Here is a 23,747-nt window from a genome sequence, read left to right as displayed (position 1 = left end):
GTTTTCAGAGCAGTAGGGAAGGTGGAACGGCTCATATGGAATGGCAGGACGGGCGGGCGCCTCCCAGAGGGCGCTGCTGGCAGCGATAACGATAGTTCTCGGCGTGGCGACGTTGGGAGGACTAGCGCAGGGCCTGTGCCCGGCCCGCTGCCGCTGCGACGACGAGGCACTGCGAGTGTCCTGCGCGTCGGCTGGCCTCGACGTCGTTCCGATCCAACTGAATCCCGAATTGCGACACCTCGACCTCTCGGCTAACAGGGTGGCCAGCTTGCACCTAACTTTTGCCTTCTATGGAAACCTCGAAAGTCTGGACTTGTCCGGAAACCTAATTCACACACTGGGCTCGGACAATTTTGCACTTCAGCAGCGACTAACGAGCCTGAACGTAAGCGGAAACGGAATCAGGACCATCTCGAAAAATGCTCTCAAAGGATTGGCGGCTCTCAGGGAGTTGGACCTGAGTTCGAACAATGTGACGGAAGTGGAGGAGCAAGCGTTCAAGTACACTAGTGAATTAGAGTATCTTGATCTTAGTCGTAACTCCATCACAAGTCTGCCGGAAGGTCTTCTTAAGAATCTCCATAGAATCAGAAGTCTAATTCTCAGTAGAAATTCACTGCTTGAAGTACCTGGTGCTAATTTGGCCCTACCATCGACTCTCGAGAGACTCGACCTCTCGGACAATCTGATCCAGGAACTGGCTGATGACGCGCTACCCTCGTTACCGGCTCTGGTGTCTCTCAGTCTGGCGAACAACGTAATTAGAAGTGTTTCCGTAGATTCCTTCGACCGTCTACCGGGTCTGCTCCATCTTGACTTGGCTGGAAACAACTTGAAAACCGTGCCCACCCCAGCCCTGGCCCGCCTCAACGTTTTGCAGGCACTCGTACTGAGTCGCAACCCCTTGACTAGCTTGGACAGCATAGCCTTCGGTAACCTTTTCGAGATGCGCCATCTCGAGCTCGAGAACTGCAACTTAGAGAAGATAAATTCAAGAGCGTTCGCCGACAATGTCAACCTGGAGGTAGTAATCCTCGACGGTAATAGGAATCTATCGGAATTACCAGCACGAGTACTTTACGGTGCTAGACACCTCAGAAGGGTTTCTCTGAGACGTTGCAATTTGGCGACCCTACAGCCAACCCACTTCCCAGTTGACAATATGGCGGTTTTACGAATCGGTGGAAATCCATTCGTATGCAATTGCTCCCTACATTGGCTGTGGAACGTCATTCGCTCGGAGCAGCGACGTAACGAATCAAAACTCGAAATCGACTCTGACGACGTCCTGTGTGCCGATCAAGAGTTTTTTGGAAAAGCTTTGGTCTCCCTGCCAGAAAGTTCGTTGCGATGCAGATTGAGTCCACTCTATTTGTCCCTATTTGCTGCGGGCTGCGTCACCGCTACGGCGGCCATATTGGCTTTTGTGGTACACGTCACTCGTGTGAAACGTCGAAAGAGATCAACGTACACCGCACCTAGGCCCGAGCTCCTCGTGTACGTCGGTCAGGGCGATAGACTCGACAAGAGCACCGAGTCCTACAGTCACCGACTGATCGCCGGTTACGAAACCCCGGGAAATTTGAATTACCTTCGTAACAAGGATGCCAACGTGTACGACGTGCCTCAATTCACGCGGCCGCGGTCACGAAATTCGGATAATAGACAAGAGGAAGGCGTTTACGCTGTGGCCGACGTAGTGACGTTACAGGACGAAGCACCAGAGGTCCTTTCGCTTTATCACATGCAAACTCCTGCCCAGATTCGCCCGAGGACTCTGGACTATGAATACGAAGCCCCGTTTCATTATCACAAGCAGAAACCTCACATCGTATTTGTCTGAAGGGCTTCGTGGAGGGACGATGGTCTTTACCTTGATTTTTAATTTTTACAAAATTCAAAACGACTCGAGGAATTTGAATGAAAAAAAAAATACAACTAGGCCCATGCAAGGTCGTTCACAAGATTTAACGTCGATCTTATTCGTTGGCTCTGATTTTTTTTCAAGATCGCCGTTAACTTTGACGATTTTACACGTGTGTCACAGTACAGTCAGTATGTTGTACATTGTAACCTCGTAGATTTGGTGAGAAGGATATGTCTTCCGCGATATTGGTGCTACCGCAGGAGAACCGCATGTTTTCGTTACCGGCGAGTAATAAACGCTTCTGCGTAGTAGCAAATCGAATCAAAGCAACAGCAGCATCCAATATGGAGATTAGGACCAGCCGGTTGCAGGGGAGAGAGAGACCAGAAATTAATCGCAGGATCCCACGAGCAAATAAAACGAGTGAACGCGTGAACGAGTGTATGAATACGAGCGTGCGAATGATCGCGAGTGTGTAGATGAATGGGCGGATGAATATACATGTACGAGAGTGCGAAGAAGTCTGGTGAGGGTGAGGGAGGTAGGGGGAGAATGAGAAATAGGCTCAAAAACATGTAAATTGAAGCAATAATAAATAAGATTCTATTACAATAGCAAACATTATGCCGGAAACATATAAATATATATATATATTATACATACATGCATATAAATATATTTATATATTTATTAATTTATACATACACACATATATATATATATATATACATATTAAGATAATGATGTTACGTTTTGGATATAAAATATACTGAAGCAGTACGAATTACGTACTTATGTTTTCGAATTATGCGACCATCGTTGCCGTAACCTTCGTAACGAGTGACTTTTAAATATATACAGGGTGGTTCATACGAGCGCGAACAAGACTTTTGCATTTATCTCCAGCCCGTGGATTCTGTAACGATTGTACAAATTTACATGTTCTTAATGATAATCATGAACGCGGCTATTTTGTACTTTCGTTGTTGTGCAACGTGTGGTTGGAAATAAATACAATTATCGTGTCTCTCTTGTATACCAATATACAGGCTCTCCCACGCAGGATAGTCAATTCGTTTTGTATTAGTATGGAAAGCACTATCTTATAAATATATTGAATTGTGATGAAAAAGTGTTTTTCAGCTTTAAATGCGATGTCCGCGAAACTCGATGATCTAAAAAGTCATTGATTTTTTTTTTCAATTCCTTTTTTTTCATGTATGTCGGATTTCTGCACGCTGAAATATTAAATGTTAGAAATCGATAAGCACCGAATGACGGGATGCGTTCATTATGGAATTTTATGATGCTTCAAAATTTATAGCGGGTACTGCGGATATCGTTGCGTCCTTATCGGATACACGACGAAATTAAAAAAGTAGGACAATGTACATTCATATATGCAGCACTCGTTGTAAATCTTGAAATACACCCGAAGTTGCCACAGATTGGCTTTTAACGTAACCATTCAATTCTTACAGTATACATAACGTCCATTCGGAATGACTTTTGTATGAAATGTATATTCTTTAATTCAAAACTAAATGGAGCAACGAAAGACGATAAATCAATTTCAATTAACTCAATATTCTGATTGGTTTTTAAAGAACAGCCTGGCTTCTAGAACAAAGGAATTAAAGAGAAAAAAAAATCAAGTTTCAGCAAAACGGATTGATTGTCTCTCATAGGATATTCTGTAGTTCATATTGCCCTGGGACATTTAGCTTCGATTACCACCGAGACTACGTCTCAATGTCCTTTGGAATTCTCAATATCTTTCAAGGTAGTTCGAGAGTCTTCGCGCTTCTCCGTAGTTCGCCGATGACGTCATTCCAGTCTTGTCTCTAAAGGCCGTGGCCAGCATCGTCTCGTGATTCGTCGCATTTGTTACCCCCCTCAGTATTTTTGTACATATATGTCTCATGCGTCTCACGTCCCACGTGTACGTCCAACCGACTGTCTGTCTGTCCATGCTTATTCCTCAGTGTAAAATTCGCTAGCTTATCTCTCGTTCTTCGTCTTCCTATCAGCCTCCCCTCTCCCGCCCCTTCCTCCACTACCAATTAATCTGACTGTTCTCCATTCGAGTTCTTTCTGACCAGCGGTCTTCTCTTCGTCCGCCAATTCTTATGGCGTTCTCTGCCCACTCCCTCCTCATCTTTCAAGAGCACACTGTCTTTTGCCAAAATTAAACGATGTTAAGTAGCGTATAGGTATGCTCGTAGAAAAATTAGCGCGGTTGCATTGACAATGGATCCTATTTTTGAGAAATCGAAAATTATGTTTTCTTTTTCTCTAAAATCCAATTCCAAAAAATCATTTTATTTTTATCTATACGTCAATTTTCTATGGTTTTCTTTTTTAAGATCAAGAATAAGAAGTGAAGAGTGACAGTTGATGACGTAACGAAGAAATGTTGTCAGGCTTGTACTAAAGACAATGGTGAAACGTATGAATTTGTTTCTTTTATTCACAGTTTTATGGATCTTGCACGCAACGTGCGTAAGTGCACTGCGCATAACTCGTTAAATGCAATCGAACTAATTTTTCCTTGATCGATGCTTACGGAAAGGGTAGTGACTTCGCTTGTATTTTGAGGCCCACCGTGAGGTAACGACCTCTGTTTGGGTCCATATATTTATACTCCTTCGGTATATATACAGTTTGTATCAAATTTACCTAGTAGCAAACAAAATATCCTTCTCTTTTTGAGAATTTAACGCGAGGAAGATATTCGCTGATTACTCTCTTGATAATTCATGACTAATTAACAGGCGGGAAATTTAAATTGTTTCAAGAGGATCTTTGATACATTCTGTGTATCTATATATACACACGAGAAACTTGCATCATACACGCATACAGTTCGTACATACATATTATACTTACATAAATACATAAATACATTCATAATGCATAGGGTATTTTAAGCGAGTATATTAAAGTTTCGTACCATTGCATATAAAGAAACAGAATCTGTTTACATAATATAACGCTGAGTAACGTGTAATAAAATTATATTGTATATTGAGTAACACTGGACTACCAAATTATTATTATTTTTTACATTCTTCGAGGTATACGAAATTCATTTTCTTTCGCTGGGGCAGAATTCATGATTTTTTTCTTTATTGGCTGGAATGTCTGCTTTTGTGTTACTTTCAATGTTTTCCTGCCTTTAACCTTTTCAGTCCCAAAATTCGAATTAAAATGAAAAAAAGTAATTGGTTTAATCGGGGAAAGTAAATATCGAGATAATTCAAGGCACACAAAAATCTAATCACTTGGGTATGTAAAATAAAGAAACCAAACTGTGGGGTCTCTTTGATTTCTTTGGGGCTGTAACGGTTAAACCAATCCTTGTCTTTTTGCGTAACTGTCCTTGTCAAAACCTCTGTCGTGTTATTGTCCATTCAATATCCCTTTGTCTTGTTACGGTAAGTAAAACAAAATAATATCTATTTTCTCTAAATCAATATGAAAGGGTCAGCCTGCTATTTGACATTACAAATGGTAAATGTCTCATGATTTTTTAATTGAAAACCTTTGGTATTCGAGCTAGATTATATTTGTTATTGGAAAATATATATTTGATACAAAATCAAATATCCATATAAGAATTAAATGTGATAAAATTGTGTAACAATAATTATGGTCGTTATGGGATTTTTTGGCACATATATTTCAGTATTTTTAATAATTCTCTTCATGGATTTTTAAATATTAATTTATAACACAATTTAATGCTTTGTCCGATATATAGAGGCTGAATTATTAACGGAAAGTCAAATTATATTACAGATTACTTGCAATAGTAACATCGGTACTGATATTGATAGAATGTATTAAAGTGACCCTGACCTCTATTCGGATCATCGTCAGACCCAGAAATGAAATGTGGGCCTCATAAATGGGCATTCAAATAAACCGCAAATTAGTGGATATTGAAATGGTACACATTGCTAGGTTAGGTGCGCCATAGTCGGATCTCTAAAGAATAACGGGAGTCAATTGATAGGTATTATATACACAAGTGACACACATGATACGAAAGACAAAGAATCATCTCTATTGAAATCTTATCATTGAAATTTCAGTTTCATAAATTTTACAGTATTCAGATATATAAAAATGCTAATTCCGTCTAAGTATATTAATTAAATGCTAACCAAGTATAATTGTATTTGAATTCACATAAGGGACTCGGATAAAATTCATATAAAAACAAAAATCTCTCCAAAGTTAAAATATATAGATAGTGACGAAAATCACGGGAATTTTCACTTAAGAATTCTCATGAATACGCAAGTATGACAAACTCTTATAGGTTGGTACTGATTGCAAAGGATTCTCAAGTACTACAATACTGAAATTCATGATTACGGCTATTGTTAATGACATGCATTTGTAATTTAGTGTCCTTTTTGAATAGGAATACATATGTCAACTTTTTGGGTCATTCATTCATTCCTGGAATTACATAGTTACAAGTGACTGAGATTAAGTAGCACGAAGTGAGCGAGTAGATACATATTACATCTGAAATTAATTGGGTCTGTTTCAACCCTTTAAAATGAATTCAAGTCTATTCGTCAACAATAATATATATTTTTGAGAAATATTTTTTTATAGAATATGAAAAATCGTTTACGTAAGGCAGTAAAGTTTAAGCAAGGAATACATAGTCTGTAATAGCAAAATTTGGAAACAGATAATATATTAAAAATATATAGTGACTAACCACCATCGATGCTATACTTCCACTTGGAACAAGAAAATCCATTCTGAACATAGGTGTACTCTTTATTTATTGAAAAACAGATCTTTCTTATTTCCTTTGCGTTCAAAATTTATGATTATTTAACACTTTCCGATGTAAACGTGTAATAAAAGATTCTAACACTACTTTTCAAAATGGCACGTAAGTACTTCATAAAGTCAAGACAGAGCCGTGAAGAAAAAAAGGAACTAAGTAATTTTCTCTGTTAATCAAGCAAGAAATGTAGAAAGAAAGACAATTTAGTCCGTTGAATTTCCGTAAGAGGCGCATGGTAGGAAATATTTGTCAAAGTCGTTACTGGCCGAGTAAAAAGCGAAAAGTAGCTCGAGCCTGTTTGTCATAGGAATTAAGGTCCTCCTTGGCTTCTATATATTCGGGCTGTTTCACTTGGCAGTAAGTTACTTTGCTATTTTTTCTCGTCATGACTTCTTTGCGCGTTTTAATACTTCTGGGAATACTCGCAGTCGTTATCGTCGCTGAGGAACCTGCGCCATCTGCTAAGCAAGCTCTCGAATACGACGATGACTACGATGACGATTATGATATTGTTGATCTCACGTCGAAAAAAGGGCCTCATCCTTTGAAGCATAAACACAAATATCCATTCTCTTTGCGTAAGTTGAAAAAATCATCATATATGCGTAATTTGAAGTGAACAAAATATATATTCACCTTGCGTAATTGAAAGTGAAACGAAATATCAAATTCGTGTGATAAAAAATAAACCAACAGTTTTTAGTCCAGTGATAGTAACATACATTGACAATAATTTTACAAGTAGATGCAACTGATAACAGTGAATGATGGTGTTAGTATTAGACTGCGTACTGTTTAAACAGACAATAAATACATATATTGGTTGCATTCGGGAATTAATCGGTGATACTAGTTTGATATTCATATATGTAACTTGTTGTTATCGCAAATGACCTATAGATGGACAAAATATTTTTATATCCATAAATGATAGGTAATTCCGGAATTTCCGAATTTTCAGCGAGGATGTCCGGTTTCAGTATCGTGCATCTACCCCATCACGGCTTCTGTAATTATTTGCACAATAATCATGTTCATTTTGACTAAATTTAAAAGCCATTAGAAAAAAAACGTTTAAAAAAACAAAACTTTTCGACTAATTGGTCTTAGTCTCTATACGTTTTTTGTCTTCAGTTAGCTATCGCTGATTTGGCTAATTATTTTTATTTAATTACGTATAATAATAATCCATCGTTTAGCAATCCTCTTTAGAATTTCTTTGGCGTACCTACATATATCTATTCTCTTTTTGTTGACATTAAATAACGATTTTCCATACTCGTGTAACATTCAGAAAATATCTAATCAACAAAAATGATAATTCAAAGCCGTGGGGTAATAAATGGTAATGATGGCTATCGCCTTCGCAGTTGGGGGCGGGCTAAAAAGCCTGGCAATCTTCCTGGCGATCAAGATCAAGATCATACTGATAGTCGTTGCTGTCATTGGCATTATTGGATTCACGCTGAAAGTCTTTGGCGGACTGAAGTACGCAGGCTACTTTAACAAAGACTGCCCTGTCATTCACGAACCAGCCTATGGATTGGGTAAGTTAACATTTGTCAAATATCGCAATTGAAAAAACAAACTGATATAAAAAGATTGATCAATTTTGGAAAAAGTCACAAGAACAAAGGAAACTTTTTGCAATTTTAAGCAAATGTTTATAATATTTTTCGTCTCCGCGTGGGCAATCGTTAGATTTGGAACGTTTTTTGAAATGTTGATTATCTTGATTGATATATTAAATTATTAAAAGTTTTCATTCCTTAAAAATGACTGGTATTAGAGATATTATACAATTATTAAATATCGTTGAAATGTAGGGCCCACTTGGCTTTCGAGCATTATGTGTAATTGCATAAATATCAACGAAAAACTTGGACAGTAATTGGCACTGTTAAAAATGTCATTAACGAGCAAAAACGAGCGCCGTTGAGTAGGAATATTTAGAGGCAAGAGTCTGTATACTATTGCAAATCCATGAATACACAGATAGGATGTATATAGAAATATAGTAATAATAGATAATAAACTATACGTGGTAAATGTTTATGACGTAATTATAATATTATGTTTAAATTTTTTTCAGGATATTCGGCACCTCCACCAGAGGAACACAACGAGCATTACGCTTCTTATGAGAGTGATTGGTCGCCAACAGAGAATTATGCAAGAAGCTTCATTGACAATTACATCGATACAAATTTTGTTTATCGCATTCTGAAAAGGTTTGTACTAATTACCTGATTATGCAATTGCCTGACATTGGCGAGTTTTAAATACTAGCTAAAATGTCTAATACTAATATTATATAGATAATTCTATCAGTATAATAGGGAGCATTATTTTAATTGGATTCTTGAAATTATTGAAAGAATTAAAGTTATCATAATTTCATTATTCTCATGGAATTTAATTGCGCAAAAATAAAATCTACTTAACCAGACTATTTACTTTATGCTTTGAATTTTAAGTCTTATGTGAGAGGGCTGGTTTTTTATACTAATTTTTATATTTTAGTATGGACATGGCAGAGTTGATGTTTAACGCAATGGAAATTGAGAGCGATCAATGCCGAAAACGTTTCGTTTGCGAGATGGACAAAAAAACGGAGAAAATTCCTGTCCTGAAATATGCAATGCAATTCTTCTCGTAAGTATTTTTTTATTATCCTCTGTATAATTGTACTTGTTGAAAAAGATAAGAGAATATAACAATGAGTAATAAATATATAATTATCAGAATAAATAATTATCATTTGTCTATTATTATTGTTTCTCTAATAGTTAATTGATTATAAATTATATTTATGTATAATTTATTACGGGAGAACATCTTCTGCATTTGCCATCGCAGAGTAAGATTTGTGCGTACTTGATGACGGCACGGTTGACTGTATATAGAATACAAGTCGCTGAAAGAATCTCGTTGATAAGACATTAAATTTTACGGATGTCCAGTATCCACACTTAAAATATTTTTTCTTTTCTGAAAGCCTAATCCATAAAATGCATTTTTATTATGTCACAGCAATCTATTTTTATATTTTTGATCGTGTTCAGGGTGGCAAATACTATTTAGTCTTGAAGGAATTGTATTTTGTTATACTAATCAAAACGGATGTCACTTTCTTTTATAGATATGGACTTGAGAAATATCGAGTGGAAGGCAAAGACATAAAATTTAACGAGTGTGCTAAACTTTACTCGGAATGTGAAGATGCCAACAAGGAATCAACGACGCGTAGAAGAAGGAAGAGGAGAACAGTGGGAAGAGTTCGGAAGGTTATTGGCTCATCTTAAGTTTTCCAAAAGTTTTAGATAGACTAATAAAATTACAAGGTTAAGATTAATTAATATGACAAATACGAGAAAGCGATGGAGTCTTGAATAATTCATGAAATTACTTGAACTGCTGCAAAAAAGGAGAATGAGTCATTCGGAAGTGTAAATAGCTGCCTAAAATTAAGAAATACTATTTAATATTTATTATTCTATAAATAAATTATTTCCACTTCTTTTTGAAATTCAGTTTCTTTCTAAATAAATCTATTCGCCCACTGATTTGCCGATCCATAAAGAGGGACATAATTGTTTGTCTTTTCAAATAAGGATATTAGCTGAAAATATTTGATCATGAAAATATAAATGAAGATTTTAATGTAATTATAAAACATTTACATTTTAGTAAATATTTTTATTCGTACAACATTTAAATGCCACTTCATAGTAGTGCATCTAAAACATCTGGAAGAGTTCAAGTATTTTTCAAACTTTCGAATGGTCTACAAATATTTAGAAATATTCGAAATTTCAAAAGATGTAAGCGTTGATTTCATGTAAAACAAGGAAAGAAGATACAAAAATATTCGTGCTTCTTAAAAGTTTCGACATAGAAATCTAAAAGTTCATTAAACTCAAATATACTATTTTTCTGGCTCTTAGAGAATCAAAAGTATAAAATTTGAAATAATACAAAGTATTGTTTTTTAATTACAAATGCTTTAGAAAATTCAAACGAAGTTGGAGTTTATCAAACAGTCTGTGTCTTGAAATGCTAAAAAATCTTTTAGTTCTCCAGTAGTTGATAAGTAAAGAAATTTATGACAGATTAAGAAACTTTGATTGCTCAGATAGTTCGAAAAAAATTGAGGTTTCCGAAAAGTCAAGGATGCCTTCGATTTCGGTGTTATTTGATTTTCAAAAAGCTTATAAATCAGAACCGCGCAGGACTAAGAAAATTGAAGTATCAATGATTTTTTACAAGTATAACTCAAAGTCTACTCTGGCGGCACTGTAAAACTGTCCAGGCTGTCCAGTGCGACGAACCCATGCACCACTTTTGAAATATCCTTCCTTTGACCAGGCTTGCATCTGCTGCGTTGTGTGAGGTCCATGTATTTCAGCTTGTTCTTCGAGAGACCATTTAAGTTCCCAGGTTACTTCCTTCTCCATAGAATCTTCTTGCTCTTTTGTATCCATTGGATCTTTATTTTGATTTTCTAAATAGAAAAAGTTTCAATATAATAAAATAATATTAATATAATATGTTTAGACATTCTTGACACTATGGAATTAGAATTTAATCGATTTAATTCTTCATATACTGTCAATATTTGAAACATATAGCGTTCTCTAGTTGCCTGACTTAATTCCATTCAAGTCGAAATATTGATTTATAGTAAAAGGGCTTTTACAATTTGATCAAACTAGTCATATACAGGGTGTTTCCTAAGCCCCGGACAAGAGACATACCGTTAGATCCGGCTTGAAAAAATAAAAATATTAGCGTTAACAAAAATCAAAAATTTTAATTAGTTTATTAATTATTAAAGATTAAAGTAAGCCAATAATAAGCGCGTGAAAACTGGTAATTCCTCCTCAGTCTCCTCCCATTGGGAACAGCCAATCATTCATTTCCCCGCAAAAAACATTTTGCATTATTCTTTTGTTTATTTACGTTACTATATTTACGTATCCAGCGGTCACTGTTTTTGTGGGGAAATAAATGATTAGCTGTTCCCAATTGGAGGAGACTGAGGAGAAGTTACCAGTTTTCACGCGCTTATTATTGGCTTACTTTAATCTTTAATAATTAATAAACTAATTAAAATTTTTTATTTTTGTTAAAGCCAATATTTTTATTTATTCACGCCGGATCTAACGGTATGTCTCTTGTCCGGGGCTTAAGATACACCCTGTATAATTGACAGCTCAGGAATTTGTTTCATAAGTTTACCTTAAAGGAACCTTAAGTGATATAGTATTTATGTTAATATAGCGTAAGATGATGCAGGTCTGAACTTATAAAGTCTTTCACACAATCAATCACATATATCAATACTTTATTATGATTAATAATTTTGTATGCTATGGTATTAGATGTATTATTTTAAAGACTATTCAAAAATTTTTATGTACAAATTACAAATAAAGTTCATGAACGATTGTTCAATAAAATAAGGTATCCAAAATTATTACTCACCACTATTCTCATCATTTTCATCCAATTTAGCTTTTTCTTTTTCATCAAAATCATCTGCATACATGTCCAACTCTGCTTCCTGCTTTGAAGGATGTGTTTGCTTTCCACCTAATTCAACCTTTTCAAATAATTTACATTGTTAATGTTTTTTCTAAATACACTCCGCATATGAAACATTATAACGTATTAATGTATAAAGAAAATTGCAGATGAAAGAATAAAAATTTATAATCTGTTTGTAATGTCAAATTACCTTTCGTTTAATTTGCTCATAACTTTCTTGATAAATATCCATATTTCCTGTACGAGTGAGCAATTCATTTGCAAGTTCAGTTAGTTTAGTTATATGAACTGAATTTTCGTCTTCCTCTGCTGCGGTGGTTTGTGCCTCTTTTTTTCTCTTCCATCTCTCTGCCGTGGACAGTTTTTTCTTTCCTTTTCCTGAAACGTAGTAAATTAAATTTCACAACTAATCTTTTTAAAGACAATGATTAAAATCAGTGTTTCAAATTATGCAAATTGAAAGTATTCGATTTTCGAAATATGTCTGCAATACAGTACAATGAGCTCAAAAGTATCAATTCATATAAATTTTTTATGCTAATATTTTTGATAGAACATAAAGAATCTATTTAACAAACCAAATCTGCAGAGGGCTTTAGATACAGTTTCTCCAGGCTTTAGATATCCCAGAATTTGTTTGTATAAAGGTATCGGATCAAACATGATATCTGGACCATCATCATCGCTGTCACTGTCACTGTCCGCTAAACCTTTCACGTGTGTGTTGTCTTTCTGTTTATTGTTTTTAGATCCACCTGACTTTATCTGTTAAAATGTTTGTTTTTTAATATCAAACATTCTTTAATCATTTAGATAGTGATAACATTGCACATGATAATGGCATGCATGATGTAAATTAAAGACAAACCATGACATGAGATTTCAGTTTTATTAAATGAAACAAAATAATTTTTTTAAAATGAGCTAAAATTAGAATCAAATGTCACGGTCCACCCTTATGATTAGATACAATTAGATAGGCAATCTCACTAACCAAATTTATTAAAAACTTTTGGAAAGATATTGCTTTGCTTTTTAAATAGTCAAATGGTCTAACAGCTTCGTTTCGATAAAGGTATGTTTATAGAGTATACTTGAAAATATGTGTTATTCTAAATTGTACTTATTTTTTGTACATGCACAAATGATCATAAACAAAGCTGTTTAAGGTAAAATTTTTATATGTAAATGCACAAGACACATACTTTAACCCAATCGATGTTATCCAACCAATTGTCACGGATTTGTTTTTCCTTATTCCATAGGTAGTGACCATCTTTATCGAAATGTCCTTCCTCAAGTTCCTCTTTCATATTAAAAGCAGTAAAACCTACTTCTGCTTCTGGTTCTGTTGGACCATCTTCTGTACCTATAATGCGATGAAAGTCATATTAAAACTATTCCAAGTAAATATAAAGAAAATGATGGCATTCTGGAAAGTAATATTACCTTCAAAGTCATCCTCATTCATAACATTGTACGTATCTTCATTTGCCTCATTATCTTCCTCATCAGAATCTAATGAATTCTGTATCACTGGCGTACTCTCCGGTTTCCAATCATCGTTCAGAACCTCGTCCAATTTTCGTTTCGACATTTTTGTCTACGATTATAAAGTGTGCCAATTTAAAGCAGAAGCCCAATTTGAGTTATAAGCACATTCTTAAGAGGAAAGCAATATGAACAATAAATAAAACTACTCAATTACCTTTCCCTGAATATTATACGTAACAAACTTATTCTGGGTGATGCATAGTATTTTTTAGGTTATGCTTCTTTCAAATACGTTGATATGAAATGTAAACAGGTTCGGTGAGTAGCGATTGATAATGTAGAAATCTGCTTAGCCGAATTCATCCAGCTCGTCGACTTCGAGAATGGACTTCGAAGGACTGCGCCAGACTGCGCATAATCTAGCCTAGCTTAGAATACATATACATATCCAATAGACGTAGGGAAGAAGTGTGAAAGAGTGTACGAGTTACGAGTGTATTCCGTATCCGAGATGGTTCACCAAGAAATGACTTATATTTATGACGTCAATGAAAGTAACGAAATAGCACAATATTTGAAATGTATTTTTGCAGATTATTAAAATTTCTTAGGAGTATTTATAAAATTAGAGCCCATTGAAATTCCATATACATATATCTGTAGTTAGACATGTAATTTACGAGGGCTTGATTCCACCGACGCGTAGACTGTTTTAATACTGTTTATTTTCAAACTGCAAGTATCTGATTGTTGTTCAAGTTGTTAATTGATCAAGTTTAAACACCAAACTACGTTGGAGGAATCGGGCCTAGGTATTTCACTATAACAGTTTTTTTACATATACATTATATAGTTAGACGAAGAACTTGCCATTTCGTCAAAATATAAATAAAATCTTTAGTTTCATGTAGATCAAGGATATAGAAGCTAAAGCGAAAAAATTTAAAATATCTTTTTAATCCATAAAATATAGATTTGATTGGGATTCAGACCTTACGCATTGTAATACTTTTATTAAATTTCTATTTTATTTTATTTAAAATATATGAAACTGTTGTTATTACTTTATTAATCTCTTTATAGTGTTAGGATGACTATAATAAACGACGATAAAAAAAAATTTCTATCACACACGTTCGTTTATTGTTAGCTATAACCAAGGGAGGGACGTATACACCGAAGTAAGAAACATTGACCCTTACTCATACAGTGGCTCCCCCTACCTTACAATAGGAACAAATTATAATTATAGTAAACCATATTCAACAGAAACATATACCCGAATGAATTTTAAAATGAACTGTAGTTTATGAGAAAATATTCGAACGTGTGGCAACTAATTGAATATTTTCCATAACCTTCCCTTTTCGAGAAACCGCAAACGCAGCAGCTCACCATTCTTGCATTTTTTTAAATACACGTACTGACACTTCTTTCTTTAACACGTAACTGAAACACAATAGCAACGATGAATTGTTTTGATTTTAAAATACATAGAGGCGCTGCTCTTGTTCTCTTGAGGACGTTTTGGCAGACATCTTAGCTCCATTTATGACGTGCCATAACGCATTTCCGTAACGCCCCCACTCCTTACTTTTTAGTATAACGTTCCTTCCTTACTCTCTTTATTCAAAGTGCCTAGCCGTCGGTTTTGTGTCAACATCTAGAAAAGGATAACGATAGCTATAAACAGGGCTGTAGTTAGACAACCAATGACGCCCTAACTATGATTTTGTATGAAAAATGTTCCAATAGTAATTATTTTTCGTGGAAATGAGGTTTTTAGTTACGAAATGCGAATTTCGTTCAATAAAGTTACGTGTATTGTCCTAAGACCCGTATTCGTAGTCGATGCTTGAGACGAAGAATGGACTCACGACCGTAGACAAACGGTCTTAATACATGGTAAATCGATAAAGATTAATTCTAGCTTTACGTAAATATAGCAATTATCCAACAAATATAAATTAGTAGTCTCAAGAGACTCGATCGAGTCTTTCCCCAGGGACAAGTCAAGTAGCTCCTCTGTTGATCACCGTGGGTCGATTAAAATGTTCTAACTAACATTCATGCCGCTAAGCAACTTTTACGTTCTGTTTGCTGGGTAGCATGTGATTTGTTAAATGGCTCAGACGATATACAATGGTAATTAAGGGGGAAAGATTAACATATAACAAACGGGGGGAAGTTTTACATCTATAAACCCAATTGAACACAAATGCGAATATCTGTCTCCTGAGCGATATGCCATCAATAATTAAACGATATTGTAAGTCATCTTTATCTGGCGGAATCTTTTCAAACATTTAATACTCTCTTCAGTCGGACTCGTTCACTTCGCTCGCTCGTCGACGATATACGTATCCACTAACCTACGCAGTCTCTGAAATTTGAACATTCCACCTTACCTAACCAAACTTAGCATAAACTAATGTTAAGCCACATAGAATATACTATTGTATAATAAGATATCGTTCGTGCTTAATTCTTTTCTATCTATTTAAAAGTAGGCAGAATTTGCAGTAAAAAGTAATTGGTCGTATAGCCAATTACGAGATTTTTGGGTGCGAAGTTTCCTCGCTTCCAACCTCGTCCATGTGACAACTTATTCATAGAAATAGCATGGTCGATTCCTTCGTAAAACATTCTATGAATATAGTTTTGAAGATTTACATATAAATGTCCTGCGAATATTCTACACATACATATATGTGTACCATGACGTACGAAACAAATAAATCGTAATTTCCTCAAAGAAAAATAAATATAAATAATTACAATGGAGAATCTCCTTAATCATAAGTTTCGTTTTCATTCCTTTTTAGCTTGAGGTTCGTGCACGCTTCGCGAAGCACGTTATTAATTTTTGCAGAATCTACTGGCGCTTGCACGTTAGGTTGGATTTTTATGGCTGTCACTGCGAGACTTTTCATAAAAATGTGAGAAATCAAAAAACTTTTTCAACGTATTGGAAATCTAAAGATTTTCATTAATATTTCATACATTAAATATTTAAATGTGATAGATTATTCTATAAGGTTATTATCAAAATCAATTAGCACCGTGTTGTAAACAATGCAAATCAATTTACTTTTCTCTAATGAGCTCCAAAATTTAATGATATTTGAAACGTGCAGTAGAATACTTTTCTGTTGAAAATGAAGTGGCAAAAGGCAGATGAATCAATAATAAAAATTAAATGTAGAATAATTCCGAATTTTGAAAAATCATCTTTAATACAATCTTTCTCAAAAACTAATAAGGTATTAGCTTGACTTGAGTAAAAATTGCTGGTCCCTGTAAAGTACTTAGCTAAGAACATCTTTAGAAAAGAACTTTGAATACGTATTGTAATCTTTAAATACAAGCCATAAATAACTGTACAATGGTCTGACTCTGATTAAGGAGTGAGATATTATACAGCGTCCATAAGTTTCACGTTTGACGAACTAAGAATAAGTGATTGGTAGTAAAAATTATAGAATATCGTCAGTCCAGCTAGCAATCTTGAAAATTAGAAAATACTATACTTTGTCTAGATTATTATCGTAGTCAGTAACTATTTGTTGATGCTTTTTCTTAGCCAATTGGAAAAAATACTTTATTATTCACTATACATATACTTAAAATGCGTAATGTGTGAGCCTCTTCGAAGACAGTAAATTTCATTGTAATCAGCCATTACGAGAATGTATTCACGTAGCGTGGGTATATCACTTACTAATGAAAATTTTGGAAAAGCTACACTTATGAAAGTTTTATTCCAGCGACTTAACCTAAAGGTCAGCTTGCACGTGGCTGCATGTGGCTCATTATCTGTTTCCTTCACGATGGCAACTAACGACGTGCAACAACTAATGACGTCTTACCTGACTTGAGTCAAACAATGTCTACTTTATATTCTCTTTTTTCTGCATATTCTCGTTAATTTAAGAATTCTGATGGAAATTTCATTTGATATCTTTCTTGAAAATTTAGTTAATTCGTTTTTTCAATTATTCATAAATTTTATTGTTATTAGTCAAAAGAGTGTAGGAAAGATGTTAATTAACCCGGTAATAGTCGCGGGATTTTATTCTCCATGTGGAGAGAATTATCTTAGTCACTCCACAAGCTTACTCCTCTATTAAACGTATCTACAATATTAGTTGCTCGTGAACGACGAACCTAGTACGTGTATAGATAGTACTTGGGTTAGGGAACAAAAGTAATAGAGCATTGATGCAAAAACCTTCAACTATTAAGAATAAATGCCATCTAACGAATGATGGATTATGAAAACACACCATCGCTGACCGAGTGCGACCTGCACACGTTCGGACTAGTAGCGACGTCACGGGCTACTAGTAGCGTTTGCCGTGGCAAAAAGTTTAAGTTCTGGATAAGGAAAATCTGCTGGTTGACAGCTCGATTTATTCGCATTGAAAAATTTTGGTGTCGGCTTTTTATTGAGTGCTTTCAGTGATATGGTGTGTTCTTGATACATATTTTTTAACCATTAAGAAGCTTTTTTTGGACATTCGTTTACCGTTTCGTGAAATATTGCAATAAGTGGTATATCATGATCGAAAAGGGGCATGGACGGTGGCCATGACACCTCCACCAGCCAGTCAGTGTTCATCATTTACTTATATTTTATTAATTTTCAAGAGAATTACCGAAAAATCAGACTTCGCAGGGGCCGAGGTTTCGTCGGAAGGCTTCGATCGAGTCAAATACATTTAGTGACAGTGTTTTCTGTGTTCCGATATTTGGGTTTCAAATTTCCTTCCTTCGAGTCCCTGGTAGTGTGAATCATTCGCATTACATGATTCTCTTGCACGCTTATCACTTGATTGGTTAAATATTATATATTTCCTTGAGACAGCATCTCTTTATTTGCTCGGTTCTGTCAGGTAGAAGCAGTATAACCTTTTCATAACACACCATTTTCACGAAAGTATTCCACAATGAAAAATATTCTCATGATTTCGCGCTATTTAACCCATATGTTATATCCCCCTTTTTCACGCGGTAACAATTTGCGCGCAATGTAACAAATGAATGTGATATTATCCTTTGTTGTAAGAAAGTTAAAAAAGTCAACCATATACCACAAAGTACACGTTCCAAATAACGCTTAGTTTTTTAAAACATTATATATCCCTCCATCTGATAACAAAGTTTCGTCATTTATATATTTTTATCCAGCCAAGATTTTTTATGGATAGTATATGTATAATTAATCACTATGTATTTAAGCACTCCTTCGCTATATTATCTGAGGATACTAGATATTCCCATATAATTCCGTGCTATTTACTTCGTCCACTTCTCGTTCTATAACTCCTATATTATCATGTTGTATGTCTAACTATTCGTACGGTCTTTCTCCTCAAGGGAGGCCTCCCTTCCTATTTCTTCCTGTTCATTAAATTTCTCTGCCCCCACCAAACCCTCCCCTTTCTCTCCTGCAACGTCGCAAACTTATCCCAGCCTCGGTAACTCACATCAGTGAACTCTTGATCCTACAGCCTTGGCTGACGCCTGTGAATGCCAGTGGACGCCAGCCGTCGCTCCCAAGCACGTTGCAACAGCGCTTTGGATTTTCCGGACACTGATGGAGGATACTGGTCCACTCAATCTTGGATTCGTCGGCAAGACCAGTCGAAGCATAGTGCCAGTGGAACAAGCAAATCTTCTGATGGGTTAGTGCCGATAGTGGTAATGGTGGGGGTAGTTTTCTCAGTGGTGGGAGTACAGTCGTTAGGGGAGGGAGAGGTTCAACGGCAGTAGACATACAGCCGCCGTGCATGTTCCTGGTTTTCCTCCACTACTCCGTACTCAATCTGAACTCTCTCCGTAATCCCATGGGGTGCTTTCCGGTCTCATCTTTCTATCCCCACTTTGCCACCCACTCACCCTGGCTGGATCACGTTTCTTCTCACTCTCGTTCTCTCTCTCTCTCTCCATCCTTGTATCCTTAGAACGTGAATTCGCGTTTTTCCGGCGTGAACTCTCCCGCGCTTCACGAACCGAAAACGAGTCAAGAGAGAAAAAAATGAAATAAGTGAAGTGAAAATTACAGTGCAAGACTCTAACTGGCGACCAGCATCTGTTGGGCAGCATAGTTTTATGGTGGAAATCCTAGCGCGGGCTGCGTACCTATTCAATTAGGAGGCTCCAATCACAAGCTCAGGCCCGACTGCACGTTTGATAGTTGAACTCCTGGAAAATTGACGCGGTGACGTGCCTCGGTTTGGCTTATGCGCAATTCGCTCTTGTTTTATTGCGATTCTTCTATGTAAATTGTGAGAGACATTCTTTCATGAGGGAATTTCGAATGTAAACGTGAGAGCGCCAAGTATCGCATCTGCATTGTGTTAACGGTGGCTTTGTTTATTTATTTTTTTTTATTTTGGTGCTTTGTGCAACGAATATACGTATTTGACAACAGAATGTGAAGTACGCGGATATCGTATTGTACTTTTGTGTAGTTTGAAAAAGGATACGTGATTACGCTAATGATTATGCTTGTTACGTTGAATATTGTTTAAAATGTTAATGATGTGCTTCCTATTTGAATTCCAATAGGAATACTAGTTGAACTATCAAATGAATTCTTCGGATAATTCGTGGAGAATTTTAGGCACGGCGATTACGTGTTTTTATTATTCTTTTCTTAACATCTGCTGGAATTTATTTGCCAAAGGTGATTATAAAATTGAGCAGGTTACAAATATATTCATGATATTAATTAGATGAAACGTTTCCATCTTTGCTTCTCGCTTAAGCCATCGTTTTGTGGAAAACAGTAATTATAAATTTGAAATAATTGGTGCATTAATTGGAAATCATTGAAATTCTCTAAGACCAGTAAATTCTTTTACGATGCTAGGAGGGTCTCTAATTTGCTACTTATGGAATATACATATGGATCTTGCTAATTGGAGTTTGGGCAAAGTTTGGGCATAACAAAAGTCGCAGGATAAAGAGAAATATTTATTTTTGAAAATGTTACAAAAAAATTTAGTAGAATTTGTAATGCGTACTTAAAATAGACGAACAGGTCTATCTTGCTTTTATGCAAGGGTATTGAGTTGAATAACCTTGAGTCGGTATAGAATCTTCGCATAAGTAAATAGTAAACAAAAGCGATTAACGAATACGTTGAAATAATCAAAAACAAATTTGCTCTTTCAGTGTGCATTCCCTATCCTAATTCTTTTTTTCAACCCTGGTACCATGGTTAACGAGGTATCAAATTTGCAAAAGCTTCCCGTTACCAAATTAAAATGTAATATTTGCTTTCACGTCCAAACAGCCGTATCGTATACGAAGTCTCTATTAAAGTTGCGAAAGTTGATAACTCTCCTGCAACTACAGTGAGTAACTTTAATATTCGGACACTATGAGATTTTTACTATATTACGTTATAACTTTATTTCTAACAAAAAAAAATGATTAAGGATTATGATGACGTATACGCTTAATAAACAATAGCGTAAATTTTATTTACATAACTTGCAACAGTTGTTGAATAATACGGTTTAAATAAAACAGTGTCCGATTTCCACGTTACTTCAATATTCGGACACTTTCAGAAACTACATATGCACATACTTATTTTTCGGTTGGTTTTTGTTACAATACTTGTTTTAATATTTTGTTGGGTAGCCATCCTGCATTATCACTTCTTGCAAACGCTGCTACATATTATTAATAATTTTTTGTAAATATTCAGTACTCAAACTGTTCCATTCTTCTTTTAAACGATTTTTTAACATTTCTCTGGAAGATATTAGTGTTTTTCGAATTCGGCGCTCTAGTTCATCCCACACATTTTCAATGGGGTTAAGGTCAGGTGATTGAGGTGGTGGTTGCAAAACTTTTGGACCATTGTACAGCAAATATTCCTGCACAATGCGTGCCTTATGTTTCGGGTCATTATCCTGGTAGAACTTGAACGTATTTTAAATCCCCATTTTTGTAGCACTTCTGTGTACATTTTTTTTTTCAATATGGTTATGTACAAATTTTTGTCTATAATCTTTTGGATGAAAACTAATTCGCCCGGTCCGAAAGTCGAAATACAGCCCCAGACCATTACACTGCCACCTCGGTGCTTTACGCTCGGCCGCAGATTTTTGAATTTAAACTCTTCCTTTTTTTTCCGCCACACCATCCTTCGTCCATCTGACCCAAAAATATTAAATTTACTTTCGTCAGAAAAGATGACATCATTCCACCATGTTTCATTCTTCAAAATAAATTCTTTGGCATAATTCAGTCTCTTCTTTCGATTCTTTTCACTCACGTACAGTTTCTTTCCAGCCACTCTTCCATTGTAGCCGCTATTTTTTTAAGCTCTGCGGATCGTTTGAGGATGCACGTTTTTTCCAGTCTCGTTTAAGAGCTCTGATGCTAATTTTGGGGCACTGAGCGTAGGGTCCTTCTTTATTTTTCTTAGCAATTTTCTCTCATCGCGAACGTCTAGTTTCTTCGGTTGGCCTTTTTGGGGTATAAAATCTATACGATCCTCGCATTTGAACCGCTTGACTATATCTCCCACTGTACTTTTGCTTATGTTAAGCAGAGCACCAATTTCTCTGTACGATATTCCTTTGGCATTATGATATATGTATTACAAATTGCCGTATATCAAAACTCGTGTTCGCTTTGCGAGGGATTGTACAAGTGTATTGCACGATGATCGACAAATAACTAATAAAATAAGGCTTAAACTAGAACGCTGACTAGATTTGTAAATAAACATTGTCCTCTAATTTGGCGTAACTCGGCTTGAACATTGGAAAAAGCGCTATATTGTAAAGTGTCCGAATATTAAAGTAACGTGAAAATCGGACAATGTTTTAATTAAACCGTATTATTGAACAACTATCGTAAGTTATGTAAACAAAATTTACGCTATTGTTTATTGAGCGTATACGTCATCATAATCCTTAATCATTTTTTTTTGTTAGAAATTAAGTTATAACGTAATATAGTAAAAATCTCATAGTGTCCGAATATTAAAGTTACTCACTGTATATACTTTCCCCCCTAATTTCCAAAAATTTTCCAATTTACGAATAACGCTAAAAAACAGTGTCACAGTTTTATTCATATATGAAATCCTCATAACCCGTTAACATTTTTTTTATTAATTTCAAACATACCAAAGCATTCAATAATATCAGCGCATCCCTAATAAACTCTGTTAGAATTCTAATTTTAAAATTTTGATATAAAAATTAAATTATAGTCCAAAATATTAACACTTCAAGTTTCTCTTAGAAATTTTTCAAATAATCTTTTTTCTTATTCTTCGATATTTACACTATAGTCGAGTAGAAAACTGAACTTGTTCGAAGGAAACATATTTGTACGTGCTGTACCTTCGTTGGCATTTATTTCGAAGAAGATTGCCGCTCCGGAAATGCTTTCGTGTATCTCCTGCACAAAGGGTGTATTTCGAATTTTCCTTATGCTACTGTACTCAAACGACATATGTATATTCTATGAAAAAGTATCATAAGTTTGTACGTGCTTCCACTTGAATTGATGTTTATCGCAGAGAAACGGTGAAGCTTTGTACGTAACTCGCGTTATCGTGAGGGTGACATAAAAGGTTCATGCCGTATGGGCGTTCTTGATGGGTAATCGGAGCTGTTGGAATAACGGATACATCACGTTTCACTCTAAACTCTTTGGGGTTATTTCTGTAGTGCGTATACTTACGAATAGCAGTAATAATATTATCTACCGAGGCCCAAAAACTAATTAGGACAGACTTGAGGGGTGTAGTAAACTAATTAACGAGATTGAGAGAACATTTTATGAAGAATTTCGGTACCTTGCGTAAATTCATGAAATTTATTTGTTTCGATTTTTTTTAACGTGAGTCATTTTGGCTGTTTAAAGTATCCACGTGAGAAGCATACTCAATCCACGTGGTTTATGTAATGTCTCATAGAAAAATAAATTTTTATTGCGATTGAACTAATGAAATGTAAACTAATGATGAAAATTTGAAAATTT

General features: G+C 35.4%; 5 protein-coding genes across 32 annotated transcripts in view; 3 read left to right on the top strand and 2 right to left on the bottom strand.

The window, feature by feature from the left end:
• The window catches only part of LOC107270569 (chondroadherin), a 43,457-nt gene extending 38,039 nt beyond the window's left edge, over positions 1–5,418 (top strand). For 19 of the 22 annotated variants that reach the window (XM_025090036.1, XM_025089925.1, XM_015746375.2 and 16 more), the window contains one exon: positions 9–5,418. In XM_025090036.1, coding sequence (XP_024945804.1) covers positions 41–1,843 — 1,803 coding nt within the window. In that variant the 5' untranslated portion in view covers positions 9–40 and the 3' untranslated portion in view covers positions 1,844–5,418. The remainder of the gene's footprint in view (positions 1–8) is intronic. The other 3 variants (XM_025089841.1, XM_025089591.1, XM_025089430.1) reach the window with 1 other exon arrangement.
• A 136-nt stretch (positions 5,419–5,554) lies between these two features.
• LOC107274564 lies at positions 5,555–10,233 on the top strand. Of its 2 annotated transcripts, XM_015753854.2 has the most exons (6): positions 5,555–7,261; positions 7,645–7,692; positions 8,054–8,230; positions 8,776–8,914; positions 9,207–9,338; positions 9,826–10,233. In XM_015753854.2, exons 1-6 carry the CDS (start codon positions 7,069–7,071, stop codon positions 9,986–9,988), a joined length of 852 nt encoding a protein of 283 aa, XP_015609340.1. In that variant the 5' UTR covers positions 5,555–7,068; the 3' UTR covers positions 9,989–10,233. The 2 variants fall into 2 exon arrangements, with proteins under 2 accessions (XP_015609340.1, XP_015609393.1); XM_015753907.2 differs by lacking the exon at positions 7,645–7,692 and having other exon boundaries at positions 5,556–7,261.
• Positions 10,234–10,361: 128 nt separating this feature from the next.
• On the bottom strand, positions 10,362–14,142 carry LOC107274498 (CD2 antigen cytoplasmic tail-binding protein 2 homolog). The gene is made up of 7 exons (XM_015753748.2): positions 13,942–14,142; positions 13,683–13,836; positions 13,439–13,602; positions 12,812–12,998; positions 12,424–12,611; positions 12,171–12,288; positions 10,362–11,187 (listed from the first exon to the last, which is right to left on the bottom strand). The coding sequence occupies exons 2-7, from the start codon at positions 13,828–13,830 to the stop codon at positions 10,946–10,948; spliced, it is 1,047 nt and encodes a 348-aa protein (XP_015609234.1). The 5' UTR covers positions 13,831–13,836; positions 13,942–14,142; the 3' UTR covers positions 10,362–10,945.
• Positions 14,143–14,803: 661 nt separating this feature from the next.
• LOC112495405 lies at positions 14,804–19,528 on the bottom strand. The gene is made up of 2 exons (XM_025091891.1): positions 19,217–19,528; positions 14,804–15,390 (listed from the first exon to the last, which is right to left on the bottom strand). The coding sequence occupies exons 1-2, from the start codon at positions 19,519–19,521 to the stop codon at positions 15,384–15,386; spliced, it is 312 nt and encodes a 103-aa protein (XP_024947659.1). The 5' UTR covers positions 19,522–19,528; the 3' UTR covers positions 14,804–15,383.
• A 576-nt stretch (positions 19,529–20,104) lies between these two features.
• The window catches only part of LOC107271374 (potassium voltage-gated channel subfamily KQT member 1), a 116,237-nt gene continuing 112,594 nt past the window's right edge, over positions 20,105–23,747 (top strand). For 4 of the 6 annotated variants that reach the window (XM_025091685.1, XM_025091868.1, XM_025091166.1 and 1 more), the window contains exon 1: positions 20,105–20,171. The gene's annotated coding sequence lies outside the window, so the exon portion shown is untranslated. Of the gene's footprint in view, positions 20,172–20,215; positions 20,419–23,747 lie in introns of those variants that run through there. The other 2 variants (XM_025091259.1, XM_015747347.2) reach the window with 1 other exon arrangement.

Source organism: Cephus cinctus, unplaced genomic scaffold (genome assembly GCF_000341935.2).
Source record: "Cephus cinctus unplaced genomic scaffold, Ccin1 Ccin1_scaffold0008, whole genome shotgun sequence".
NCBI classification, from domain to species: Eukaryota; Metazoa; Arthropoda; class Insecta; order Hymenoptera; family Cephidae; genus Cephus; species Cephus cinctus.
The sequence above is the reverse complement of the archived record's forward strand: the minus strand, read 5'-3'. Positions and strand labels throughout refer to the sequence as shown.

What these genes read in the sequence shown, in the direction of transcription:
- LOC107274564 (XM_015753854.2), top strand. Translation starts at nt 7,069, where the DNA reads ATGACTTCTTTGCGCGTTTTAATACTTCTGGGAATACTCGCAGTCGTT. An exon ending in TCTACCCCATCACGGCTTCT is followed by an intron (nt 7,693 to 8,053) that starts GTAATTATTTGC and finishes TCGCCTTCGCAG; the next exon opens with TTGGGGGCGGGCTAAAAAGC. An exon ending in GTTTATCGCATTCTGAAAAG is followed by an intron (nt 8,915 to 9,206) that starts GTTTGTACTAAT and finishes TTTATATTTTAG; the next exon opens with TATGGACATGGCAGAGTTGA.
- LOC107274498 (XM_015753748.2), bottom strand. Translation starts at nt 13,830, where the DNA reads ATGTCGAAACGAAAATTGGACGAGGTTCTGAACGATGATTGGAAACCG. An exon ending in ATAACATCGATTGGGTTAAA is followed by an intron (nt 12,999 to 13,438) that starts GTATGTGTCTTG and finishes ACATTTTAACAG; the next exon opens with ATAAAGTCAGGTGGATCTAA. An exon ending in ATGAGCAAATTAAACGAAAG is followed by an intron (nt 12,289 to 12,423) that starts GTAATTTGACAT and finishes TTATTTGAAAAG; the next exon opens with GTTGAATTAGGTGGAAAGCA.
- LOC112495405 (XM_025091891.1), bottom strand. Translation starts at nt 19,521, where the DNA reads ATGCACGGCGGCTGTATGTCTACTGCCGTTGAACCTCTCCCTCCCCTA.